This window comes from Gastrolobium bilobum, unplaced genomic scaffold (genome assembly GCF_033153095.1).
Source record: "Gastrolobium bilobum isolate Gb01-03AN ecotype WA unplaced genomic scaffold, APGP_CSIRO_Gbil_v1 utg69149, whole genome shotgun sequence".
Taxonomy (NCBI): Eukaryota; Viridiplantae; Streptophyta; class Magnoliopsida; order Fabales; family Fabaceae; genus Gastrolobium; species Gastrolobium bilobum.
The window spans coordinates 1,632-15,399 of NW_026897816.1; the positions used below are offsets into that span (position 1 = coordinate 1,632).

General features: G+C 40.2%; 1 protein-coding gene and 1 long non-coding RNA gene across 2 annotated transcripts; both read left to right on the plus strand.

Annotated features, from left to right (window-relative positions):
• Positions 1–4,460: 4,460 nt before the first annotated feature.
• Positions 4,461–5,931, plus strand: LOC133310568 (uncharacterized). Its single transcript, XR_009751474.1, has 4 exons — positions 4,461–4,682; positions 4,980–5,056; positions 5,156–5,222; positions 5,654–5,931. It is a non-coding gene; the product is annotated as an uncharacterized LOC133310568 (long non-coding RNA).
• A 1,386-nt stretch (positions 5,932–7,317) lies between these two features.
• Positions 7,318–11,528, plus strand: LOC133310567 (fluoride export protein 1-like). Its single transcript, XM_061511515.1, has 5 exons — positions 7,318–7,323; positions 7,890–7,988; positions 8,418–8,610; positions 8,755–9,179; positions 11,172–11,528. The coding sequence occupies exons 1-5, from the start codon at positions 7,318–7,320 to the stop codon at positions 11,412–11,414; spliced, it is 966 nt and encodes a 321-aa protein (XP_061367499.1). The 3' UTR covers positions 11,415–11,528.
• Positions 11,529–13,768: the final 2,240 nt, after the last annotated feature.

The following is a 13,768-nucleotide window of genomic DNA, read 5'->3' on the forward strand; positions in this document are numbered from 1 at the left end:
CTAGGGAACAAAAGCAGAATGAGTATAACGATCTCAAACAAGGGTCGATGTCTATTGACCAATACTTCTCAAAATTCAATGAGTTGGTGAAATACGCCAACTATGGGCGAGCCTTACCCACCCCGGCTGAAATGACCTCCAAGTTCCAATGGGGTCTTAATGAGAAGATGTCTCGGAAGATGTCAAATTGTGACATCCGAGAGTTCAGTCGGTTTGTAAACCAGTGTAGAAAGGTGGAAGAAGTGTATAAGGTGTCCCAAACCAAGAAGTCTTCTGAGGCCCAGGCACCTAGTTCCAATAAAGCAACGGGCTCAGGTTATTGGAAGAACAGGAAGGTGCAAGGCAAGAAGCTGAATGCGAATAAGCCCTTTGACTTGTTCAAAAAACCCGGTACTCAGAAGAAGTTTGTTGATAGAGGACCTCCTCCCAAGTGCAAGGGATGTGGCAAAGAGCATAGAGGTCCATGTGCTACTGGTGAGGTGATTTGCTTTAAATGTGGAAGATCCGGTCACTACTCCAGGCAGTGTCCTCAGAACGAAGCAAGGACTATGGCAGTTCAAGCTACTGCTGTTCCGGTCTCTGTTGTTCAACCTATGCTAGAGTCTCAGACGGTTGGTAGAGTATATACCATGGACCGTCAACAATCGGAGAAGGCTCCGAATCTAGTGAAAGGTACAATTTACATTGATAATATGGATGTTGAAGTGTTGTTTGATTCAGGAGCTACACACTCCTGTATGTCTGATTTTATGGCCGTTGGTCTAAATTTGCAAATGTATGACATTCGCCCTCCAATGAAAGTGGTTACAGCTACTGGAGAGGAGTGTTATACATCCGTGTTGTGTAAAGATGTCGAATTCAAATATGAAGGCCGAGATTACGTGCTGGATTTTATTTGTTTACCTATGATCAGCCTTCAAGTTATCTTGGGTATGGACTGGTTGTCAAAGAACTGTGCTATGATAGACTGCTGCGGTAAAAGGATTGTGCTTGATGCTGATGATTCTGCTACTAGTTCTTCCCCATATCTATCTGTGTTGCAGGTTAGAAAGGCTTTGAGGGCCGGGGCATTGGGATATGTCTTTGTGGGGGGTTTAGTAGGCGGAAGTCATGAGGAGATTGGCACTATTTCCGTGGTGAGGGAGTTTGTGGATGTGTTTCCAGATGAAATTCCACAACTTCCGCCTCATAGAGAGATTGAGTTCACGATTGATCTATTGCCTGGTGTGGGGCCTATCTCTCTGGCTCCGTATAGGATGTCACCACCGGAATTAGCCGAGTTAAAGAAACATATTGAAGAGCTTTCGGCTAAGCAGTTTATCCGGCCAAGTGTGTCCCCGTGGGGAGCACCAGTCATATTTGTTAAGAAGAAGGACGGTAGCATGAGATTGTGCACTGATTACCGTCAGTTGAATAAGGTTACCATTAAGAACAAGTATCCTCTCCCTCGCATAGATGATTTGCTTGATCAGTTGAGGGGTGCTTGTGTTTTCTCAAAGATTGATTTGAGGTCGGGTTATCATCAAATCCGAATTAGGCAGGAAGATATTCCGAAGACTGCCTTCCGATCTAGATATGGACATTATGAGTATCAAGTAATTCCATTTGGACTCACTAATGCTCCTGCGGTGTTTATGGATTACATGAATCGCATATTTAAGCCGTTTCTGGATCAATTCGTGATTGTGTTTATTGATGATATCCTGATATATTCCAAGAGTAAGGAAGAGCATGAAGGTCACTTGAGAACTGTGTTGCAAATTCTCAGAGAGAAACAGTTATATGCAAAGCCTTCTAAATGTGAATTTTGGCTTTCTCAAGTGCAATTTCTGGGTCACGTTATCTCTGCTGAGGGAGTAGCAGTTGATCCTAGCAAGATAGAGGCAGTTGTTGATTGGGAGAGACCCAAGACAGTAACAGAAATAAGAAGTTTTTTGGGTTTGGCTGGTTATTACCGGAGATTCATTAAAGAATTTTCAGCCATGGTGTTGCCATTGACCCGTTTGACCCGGAAGGATACTCCATTTGTTTGGACACAAGAATGTGAAGAATGCTTTCAGAGCCTTAAGGAGAAACTGACGACCGCTCCGGTGTTAGTACTTCCCGACCCGGAAGGTGAATTTGAGCTATACAGCGATGCTTCCAAGAAGGGATTGGGATGTGTACTGATGCAAGATAGGCGAGTGGTAGCTTATGCATCGAGGCAATTGAAACCGCACGAAGAAAATTATCCGACCCATGACCTTGAGCTTGCTGCAATTGTTTTTGGGTTGAAACAGTGGAGGCATTTCTTGTATGGAATGCAATTTGCAATATTCAGCGATCACAAGAGTTTGAAATACTTGTTTGATCAGAAGGAGCTGAATATGAGACAACGACGGTGGACCGAGTTCCTAAAGGACTATGATTTTGAATTGAAATATCATCCTGGTAAGGCTAATGTTGTAGCGGATGCACTGAGCCGAAAATCCGTGAGTATATCAAGCATGATGATCAGAGATTATGATGTGATTGAGAGGTTCAGAGATATTCAATTATCTAAAATCTTTCCATGTAAAATTTGTGGCTTTGAAATCACAAGCATTGAGAATGAACTGATGACCAGAATCAAAGAAGCCCAACTGCAAAATGAAAGTGCTAGACGACTAAAAGGTCAGAGTGGTGTATCCTGCAATGATGAGGGTATACTATTATATCAGGGTCGTGTAGTTGTACCTAGGCAGTTGGCGGAAGAAGTGATGACAGAGGCTCATAAGGGTCATTTTACAGTTCATCCGGGAGCTACAAAGATGTATCAGGACCTAAAGATGAATTTCTGGTGGCCTGGTATGAAGAAAGATATTGCCGAATTTGTCTCTAAGTGTCTCATTTGTCAGAAGGTAAAGATTGAGCATCAAAAGCCTTCTGGTATGTTGCAACCTCTGGATGTTCCTGAATGGAAATGGGAGAGTATCTCCATGGATTTCGTAGTGGGATTGCCGCGAACACAGGCTAGTTATGATTCTATATGGGTGATTGTGGATAGATTGACAAAATCCGCACACTTTTTGCCAGTTCGGGTAGATTTCTCTGCGGAGAGATTGGCTAGGCTCTATGTGAAGGAGATTGTGAGGCTTCATGGGGTGCCTGAGAGCATTGTTAGTGATCGGGACCCGAAGTTCACTTCTCGCTTCTGGGGAGCATTGCAGGAGGCTCTTGGCACTCAGTTGAGACTGAGCACTGCTTATCACCCACAGACGGATGGTCAGACTGAGAGGACCATTCAGACGTTGGAGGATATGCTGAGGGCTTGCACCCTGGAGCAGGGTACTGCATGGGATCGATATCTCCCGCTGGTTGAGTTTTCGTATAATAATAGTTTTCATGCTAGTCTGGGTATGGCTCCCTACGAGGCCTTGTATGGTCGCAGGTGTAGGACACCTACTTGTTGGTCAGAGGTTGGAGACACAGAGCGGTTTGGATTGGATTTTGTTCAGGAGACTACTGAGCAGATCAAAATGATTAGGGATCGTCTGAAAAAGGCTCAGGATCGTCAGAAAAGTTACTATGATCTCAAGCATCGACCTCTAGAGTTTGAGGAGGGAGATCATGTGTTCCTGAAGCTGTCACCGGTTACGGGTGTGGGACGAGCCCTTGGAGTGAGGAAGCTGAGTCCGAGATTTATTGGACCCTACCAGATTCTTCGTAGGGTGGGACCGGTTGCCTACCAGCTTGCCTTACCTCCGCAATTGGCAAATTTGCATGATGTGTTTCATGTTTCTCAGCTGAGGAAATATGTAGCTGATCCTTCTCATGTGGTTCAACCTGATAATGTTGAAATCCGGGAGAATTTGAAGACTCCTATTGGACCACTGAAGATACTTGAAAGAGATGAGAAGAAGCTGAGAAATAAATCTATTCCTATGGTGAAAGTCCAATGGGAAGGAAGGACGCCTGAAGAGTCCACTTGGGAGCGGGAAGATGAGCTTCTCCGGCAATATCCTGAGTTTAAGGACAGGTACGTTCTTGATTTTGCGGACAAAATCGCTAAAAGGTGGGGTGACTATAATAGCCCATATTAATTAATTAGGAAATCAAGTGTAATTAATTAATTAAACATGTTTTAGTGAGTGAAATTAAGTATAAGGCTTAATTAAATGAATCTGAGTCACTTTGGAGTTAAAAAGTGTACTCAGTGAAAATTAAGGGGTATAAATGGGTACTGGCAAAAGTACCCAAAATATAAAAATAAAAATAGTAATATTCCTAGAATAATATTCCAGACTTTTGGGTAAAGTTTGGTAATTATTGGAGTTGAATAGATAGACGAACCAATACCCGCTTAAAGCCACTTAACCTATGTTAAGTGACTAAAAGCCAAAATGAACCCCCAACCCCCCCCCCAAGTCCCGTCGCCAGAAAACAAAGAGAAGGAGAAGAAGAAGAGAAAAAAGAGGAAAGGAAGGAGAGAGAGAGAGAGAGAGAGAGATCAAACCTTGATGGTTTTGGATGATTCAAAAGCCTAAATCGCTTAGAATCTCGCCCTCTTTCATAATCCTAGCTTTGTTTTGAGTGGGGAGCATTGTGGAGAGAGATATTACCTCTCAAAAATTCGGCCCTTTGGTGAAAATTGGGGTTTTGAGAGTTTCTACCTCCATTGAAGCTTGAGGAGCCATCAATCCTTGGTTGTGTGACCATTGGTGGTAAGATTCTAACCCTTGAACCTCATGATTCCTTGAAATTTGCATGAGTTAGGGTTTGTGAATAGTAAATTGGGATTTTTATGAAATGTAGTTGAATTAGCTATGTTCTAGGAAGAATGGAGCTTAGAGCATGTTATGGAAAATGCTAGGAATGTCATTTAATCGGTGGAAATGAGCCTAGATAGTCATTTGATAATTGTTCATAATATTGGAAAATTCATGCTTGGATTGGTTAGTATTCTAGCATGTTGAACAATTAGTGAGTTGAATGATTGATTGGATCCTTGTGATGTCTAGGATTGAGACATTTGGACCAACCGTGAGTGATCAACCATTGGAGCAAGCTATGGAGCTTGAATAGCTCATTGGAATTGGTAAGCTCATACTTGTGTTGTGCTTTGAATTGAGTAATTGATGGTTGATTGTGAAATACTCTTGGATGCAATGTGTTGATTGCATTACACCATGTGTAGGTGTATGTTTGTAAAAGTTGATTGCTGAAACTGTTGGTGAAGAACAAAGGTTGACTGAAGCATTGAGGTAAGCCTTCGGACCTTGGGTGTAATTCCCTTGACTGTTCTACCAAGCCCTGAAAGGGTGGAGGTTGTGATTGTGTATATAAATGCAATAAAATAGTGTAATGCTTTGTTATACGTATGTGTATGCATTTGGTGTGGCATAGGATGGTGTTTCCCTATGTTGGTATGTTGCATGACGATGCGTAAATCATACTTGGTAGTTAGCTGGCCAGTAGGACTATTTGCATCTGAGTTTCCTTAGGACAGCTTGAGAGCTCGAGGGATTTCTCCTGGAGATGTATTGCACTTTGCATAGATATGTATTTACTGCATTATTATTGTTATTGCTATTACACTGATATGGAACTGTGGGGTGGAGAGATGCTCCAAGGACCCCTGGTTTACTGGATATATTCGTATATCTCACCCCGTGTTGTGGGGACCCCCTTTCAGGTAAGGATGCTGCAGGAGCCTCTGGTGGCAAGTGGCCATATCTGGATTATGCATGAAATATGGCATTTCTTTGAGTTTATGCATGCCTTTTGTAGTTGACATGTATAGGATTTTATTTTGAAAGCCCATGGTCATTTGTATATCTTGATTCATTGGATGAACTTAGCCTATGCTCATGCCTTTGGTTACACCTTTTGTTGATGGGAGCCAAGGGAATGATCATAGTGTTTTGTAAGCTAAGTTCTATGATTTGTAAATGATATGTAATGTAAATGATGCCTACATGAAATTCAATATATGCATGCTTGTTATGTATTGAGTTGTTGAATTGGTTGGGCTGAAATTCAATTAGGTACCCTTTTGTTTAAACTGGTAAACGATGAGAAAACAATGGTCATGCTGCCTAAATTCTAGCTAAATCTCATGAGGAGAGGTTGGATGAGTGCTAGGATTTAGTTTTGGGGCATGGGCAATTGGGGTTTGTAATGAGGATGCATTTTCCCCTAGGCTTGGACTTGAGAAATGTGGGAATTGGAATTCCCTGGCAGCGCGCTTAAGCGCCCAGGAGCGCGCCCAAGCGCCCTGCTGCCCCTGCGAGTGCCAATGCATTCTGCCTCCTTGCGCTGGAGCGCCCAAGTGGGGGCTGAAGCGCCCAGGATTGCGCGCTGGAGCGCCCTGGCGTGCGCTTAAGCGCCCTTTGCTGCAGAAAGTTGGGTGGCTTACTGCCCCCTCGTGTTTTAGCGCCCAGGGTGGGGCTTAAGCGCCCAGGGTTGCGCGCTTGAGCGCCCTGGTCCGCGCTTAAGCGCCCTTCGCCACTGAAGGAGGAGATGCTTCTGTCTCTGCGCGCTAAAACGTCCCCGTGGGAGCTTGAGCGCCCAGGATAGCGCGCCTGAGCGCCCTGTTGCGCGCTTAAGCGCCCATCCACACTAGAATGCCTGATGCTTACTGCCTCCATGCGCTGAAGCGCCCGGATGGAGGCTTTAGCGCCCGATAGCGCGCGCTTGAGCGCCCGGTAGCGCGCTGAAGCGCGCGGGGCCTGTGACCAACACTCTCTTGTGTTGCTTCAAATTGTCCTAACTTGGACTACAGTGCTCCGATTTGAGCACGGTTTGAAGCCACGGGTAGCTAATGAAGAAACCTACAATATAGTAGAAGTATTGAACTAAACAAGAAGTAAATTAATGGTTTAAAAATGGGAAATGAACATGATGTTAAGCTTAATTTATCTGTTTCCGCAAGGTAATATGGTTATGATCACGAAATTGGGTATTATAAGTTCAGTACGTTTTAAAATGAAAAATTTATCCGGATTTTAATTGAACCCATGTGATTGTAACTGCGCTTAATATCATAATGCGATGTTAACAAACCGGTTCTAGAACGGGGTGTTACAGCTGGCATAAATCGCAGTTAGCTAGAAAGTTCATAGAAATATTATCGGATAGCATGAAACAATTTAAGGCTTTTGGAGACAAGATGGTGGCAGGAGAAAAACCTTTAACTAAGAGAGAAACAACATTAATAGTGGCACAATGGAAATAAAGAGAGACGGTGACAGAAGAAAAGCTTGCAGGAGAGACGGGCTATAATGAAGGAAGAAAAAAGCTATGGAGCTAAAAGTGGAGTTCCCGATTTTATGGCACTCCGAAGGAAGAAAAGATAGCATGGGGGTCAGGGCCAATTGTAAGCAATTTTATCCTTGTATTTTTGCAAAGAAGATATTTCCCACACTCTTTGGCTTTCTAGTTACAAAGAACAATCTTACCCTTGTTCCAAGGCTTGCCCTTTAATGAAATGTAAATAAATAAAAAAATTATTATTAAGAGATAAGACACTCTAAACTATTTTACGACACAATCAACAAATATTTTACATACATTGTAACCTTAGCTTTTTTTTTTTTTCTGTTGCAATCATACTAGCACTAATTCACGTACCGGATTCCACAGAACTTCGCAATTAAGCATGCTTGGGTGAGACTAATATTAGGATGACCTGACCTCCTGAGAAGTCCTCATGTTGCATCTCTTTTTTTGACCCCAACTAGTTTGGGATTGAGGTGATGTTGAAGTTGATGTTGATTATTTCATGACAAGCGATGCTCAAGACTTGATGAAGTCTCTTCTTGACAGGCCAAATTGCATGTCTCGATGATACATTTTTTTTTTATCGTAGTTTCATATTAAGAACTTTACTGATCAGCATTATACTAATACCCCTTTCTTGTTTTATGCAGGTATTAACAAGATACATACTTGGCGAGTTATTCGGCCCCAGGGTTGGTCATGTGACAAGTGACCAAACTATTCTTTACCTTGACCTGCCTTCTAATATGGTCTCTACTTTCCTCCCTTCTTTACTCTCTCCCTCACTCTTTTCCGTTGCCTCTCTCTCTCTCTCATATATACATATATATATGGATCACATAAGTAATGTTTGTATTATTCCTTTTTCTAGTATTTCTTCCTTCATAACAGAACATTAATTTGTCTAGGATGTTTGATTTCTAATGTCCATTTCTTTGTGCCGTATTTTATCTACCTATAACTGAAGTTTCATATTATTTACCCAACATCAATTAAACACGTGTTTTCTGGGGACATACAACAGTGCCTTTTAGTATAATATTACACTTGCAAAGTAGTTTCAACTTTCAAGTCTTGCATTAGTAGAGTCAATTTGATAATTTTAACCTTGCTATTAACATGAAATTATGCTGATTCTGATTATATCTTGATGCAAATTATCTGAAAAATCTTTCTAGGTTGGTTCTTTTATGATGGGATGGTTTGGAGTGGTATTCAAAGCAGACATATCAAATGTGTCAGAGTATCTGGATATTGCACTAACAACTGGTTACTTAGGGAGTTTAACAACGTTCAGTGGTTGGAATCAGAAAATGCTAGAACTCAGTGTTTCTGGGCACTGGCTCTTTTCTGTGCTTGGTTTTCTTATAGGTAATATCTAATGCTAGATTCTGTGCTTGATACATTAGATTATGACATTTTCTGTTGTGTTTTTCACTTCATATTCAATGTCATATTTATCACATTCTGAACATGAGTTTGTACGATGAGTTTTGAGCAACTGGAGTTCTGCAGGATTTTTTCTTGTTGCTTTTTCCGTCATATTTGGGATTGAAACTGCCAAGGGTTTTAGGTGGCTTCTCAGAAGGCTAAAGATGAGTTCAGGAAGTGAAAATTGTAGATTCAAGATCAATGCGAATGCAGAAGGCTTAAAGCATCACATAGCAGTTATGGTGGTGTTACTGCTGATATTAGGCTTGTTATGGGGTGTTAGTGGTGTTTTAGTGAATGCTGAGTTCAAACATGGTGGAAATCATGCTCACTTGTGGATTGCTTGCATGGTTGGACCACTAGGTGTGTGGATTAGGTGGCTCTTAGCTCGACTTAATGGACGCGGATTAGGAACAACAGGTTTATTGAAATGGATTCCATTTGGGACTCTAATTGCAAATGTCTCTGCTGCTTGCATCATGGCTGCACTTGCTGCAACGAAGAAGTTTGTAAGTTTTTATAATATGATTCATTTCACTACTGTCTGAACTTGCTTAGCTCTAACGTGGTTTTCATAGAATCAGTAGTTTTTTAGACCACCGTTTGTTTATATTGATGAATTGGGTTTCTCATCAACATATGACACTAGAAAATATATACTTTTTTCGGTGTGTACAAATATTAGAGAGAATAATATAAAGTATTAAAAAGACATGCACCCGATATCTGAAGATTTTGAGTTGAATTGGTTATTTACATAGTATCAGAGTCTCGGTGTCACGGGTTCGATCCTCACCGCCCTCGATGAGTGAGGTTACATTAATGGTTTTTATATATATCTAACACGCCTTTTCACACGAGAGCCCACTGGGCTTAAAGGGTGGACATGCACAGGCCTACCTACCTGCGTTAAGAAATTCCACAAGAGAAAGTAAGGGACAGTGAGGATTGAACCAGTGACACCAAGGCTCTGATACCATGTAAATATCCATTTCAACCCAAAACCTAAGATATTGGGTAAGTGTCTTTTTAATGCTTTATATTATTCTCTCTAATACACTTTCTCATGCAAGAGCCCTTTGGACTTGAAGTGTGGATATTGCACAGACTCAATTTTTGGTTTACCTTTTGTGCTTTTATTTAATTCCACTAGAAAGTGGGGGCAGTAAGGATTGAACTCGTGACGTTATGGTCACTGAAGCTTTGATACCATGTAAAGAACCAATTCAACTAAAAAACTTAAGCTCAAAAACTTAAGCTGGTGAGTAAGGTTACATTAGTGGTTGTTATATATATATATATAGGGATTTACTTCTCTCATGTTATAGGAGAGAAGTTATCTTATGTTGTGAGATAAATTAAGTGGGGCCCATCAATTTTTAAAAAAAGAAAAAGAAAAAAAGTGAGGCACATCTTTTTATGTGAGTGTAACATGAGAGATGAATATCATGTAACATAAGAGTATAATTTCCCAATATATATATATATATATATATATATATATATCTAACAACAACTGTACATAGAAAACTTTATGGGGACATGCCATGTTTAAGGTATGCAGTGGCGGAGCAAGGATTCCTAATTGGGGGGCGAAAATAATTTTTTTTATAGCAACATAAATAAAAAAACTCAAGGGAAGCTTAATTGTCTGTCCTTTCACCACCAACCACACAAACAGCACAAGTTCCCGTAGGTGTATTTTCGTCTTCATAATAGTGAACCTGATTGTTCAATGATTAAGTTAACTTCAGAAACTGGATTCTAAGGTTCAGTACAGAGTAGCAGATGACAAAGAAAGGAGAAGACAAATCACAAGAATAAACTTCCATTTACACCAGCAATTTTATAGTTCTTCTTCATCTCCTCCCCAAACTTGTCCTTTCCTATGCAACCCACGTAACTTGTGGCACCAGGCACATGAAGCATCCACTATTAAGAGGCAAAGGTAAATGATAAGTGACTTTCACCAGAACTACTCCAGATTCAGCTTATTACCACGTGTTAAAAAAAATTTCTTCAATTTTTTTATTCCGACTCCGCCCCTCAAGGTATGTCATAAGCACTAACAGGGGCTTACAGTAGTGGTGGAGTAAGGAAGGAGCTAGGGAGTGCAGTCACCTCCCTTCAAATTTATATATTGAGTTGTGAGTTGTTAGCTATGTTATCTTTGATCATAGATAATGATCGCTCCCCTTCAATTTTATACAAGTCTTTAATTGTGAGTATCATCTTTGTTTTTTTATTCTTATAGATAATTATAACTTACAAAGAATATTACATTTGGAATTTTATCCCACTTCATGAAATATACTGGCTCTGCCGTCCGTTTATAGAGTGATACTATTTATGTGCCTTAAATGTAGCAAATAACCCATTTACTGCCATATTAGTCTTCCTTTTTTATTATTTTGATATGATGGATCTCATATTTAAAGAATCAAGAATCTTCATCATAATTTTGGAGATTGTAATCAGTATATCTTTCATGTTTGATGCAGGTGAACAACAGGGATTGTGATACTATTGTTACAGGCGTACAGTTTGGTCTATTGGGTTGTTTGAGTACTGTCTCAACCTTTGTTGCTGAGTTCAATGCAATGAGGGAAGGGATGCACACTTGGAGAGCATACACGTATGCTATGATCACAATATGTGCCTCATTCTTTTTAGGGATCTTAATATACTGTATTCCTATTTGGAGAATGGAGGAATGTCAATTACTAGGTGGGCATATAAGGTAATCTTGTGTTGACACTACTAAAATTTGGAGGAAATGAGCAATTTATAGAATTAACAGTGGAAAATTCATCCAAAATGTTGTGCCTTGTAAGAAAAACAAAAAACTTTAATAACGTAGGTTTTGTTAATGGCAAGACTAATGTCGTCCTGTTGTTGCTTTGACAATGACTTTTATGTTGAAAGAGCGGTTCCATAAGATTTAAATTCTCCCATATTATGATAGATAGACATAAAAGCAATAATATTAGGACCTACTATTTTGGTGTAGAATCAATTGAAATTATTTTTATATTTTTTTTCTCGTATGACTGAATCATTTCATTCTTGCCTTTACATGTAGCCCTTTCTGGATTTTTTTTTAAGGTGAATAAACAGGGTCACAATAAACAAACAACTAACCAAAAACAACGTTATTAAACCTACAATCAAAAATATATAGATACGTGAGGGTCAGCCCTTGCCACCGACTAGCCGCTATAACCACTGTTACTGGCCGTCAGCCACCTCTACCTTTTACTATAGCCATTATCATCCATCTGCCACCATTATAACCACCGCCCATTATCATGAATTACTAGTCACAACCATTGTCACTAGCTAAACCACCCTCAACCACCAGACATAATCATTCACATCACCGATCAACCTCCACAATTGCTAGTAATCACTCTCAGCACTGACGCCACCACCCATCACAACTTCCACTTGCAACCAAGTATGCCAACCACCACCATCATTGTTACCATCGCCATTAGCTACCGCTATCCCTAACCTCCAAGTAGCAGCCTTCATCGCCACCGCTTCTACCAACCACCCTCACCTACCACTATCACACCAACCACCACCACCATTATCGTCGTTGTCATTGACCACTGCTACCACAACCAACCAACCAACCACCACCACCTCAAGCCACCACCACAATTGTCATTGGCAATTATCAGCACCTCATCATCACCACCCATTGACACCAGCCCCCACAACTACCACCACCACCACCAATTCAATCGGCCACTGATCGCACCAGCTATTGTAACATCCTCATCTCAAGCCGGTTCAATTAACATATATATGATACTAAAACATGTGTAAGCGGAAGACTTAACTTATAATCTTGCATTAGCTTACGATAATACGAGCTAACTTTTTGCTTTTAATCCTTTATGCCAATCATATGTCAATACACAAGTCATTGCCACTTTTTCTTAAAACTTATTATTTAGACCACATATAGGAGATTACTTGTTCCACAAGCAATTACATGGTTTCAAATTATGCACATACTTAGAATGACACAATCATGTCTCTAAGATACCTTTCACCAATTTCAACACCTCCTAGCCCCAAAAATCCTAAAAAGATAAAGCCATTACCTAAGGAGAGCCAAGGATTTTCATCTCTTCAATTCACACAACCAATGGTTCCTAGAATTCTTACTTGGTCCCTAAGTTATCTATGTATCTATTTAACGATTTAAACATAACTCATGCCTATTTTTTCTTCACAAGGCCGAGCAGAACATATAGGGAACCAAGATGTTTCTCATAATTTCATAAGTCATTTTAATTCATAATCATACTAATGCAATACATTGGAACCTCAATACATCATCAAAACAAATTTTAACATATTCAACCCTACATTAACCTTAAAGGCCGAAACCTAAGGGAAAGGTCACATTGGACTTTTTTTCCTTTGTACCTTCAATTACTCACTTAATTCACAACATACACATAGTTATAAACCTTCACAAAGTGTACGATTAAATTTTGCACAACAAACCCTACTAGGGAACACCATGGCCGAAGCCTATAGGAGGGTTTCAATGGGATTTTCCCAAACTTACACTCATATACATGTTCATCTCAATTTACTACATATCCATCAATAATTCAACACAAATTCAAATTTCAAACTCAATAATTTCCCACCAAAACATGCTCATAAATTTCGAAACATAAATCATGAAAATCAAACCACGGGAATAGAGATTTCTTACCTCCAATCACTTGTACAAGGTCTAAGGAACAAAAACCTAGCTTGGCCTCATCAAATTTCACATTTTCTCTTCTTGATGAATAGTACCATGAATTGGGAGAAGGGAAGAACTCTTCACACAAGCAATTTCAACCCAAAATAAGCGGTGGAATGAATTCATTGGGTGATTTTCTATAAATTTTGGGTAATAACCTTGTGCATTTGGTTAAGTTTGGAAGGAGAAATCAAAGGAGGAAAAAATGAAAACCTAAGCATCTAAGGAGAGGGGGGTTTCGGCCAAGAAGAGAGAGAAGAGGAAGAGGGTGAGTGAATAGTGTCTCTCTCTCTCAATTCATTTAAACTTATATGACATGTGGCC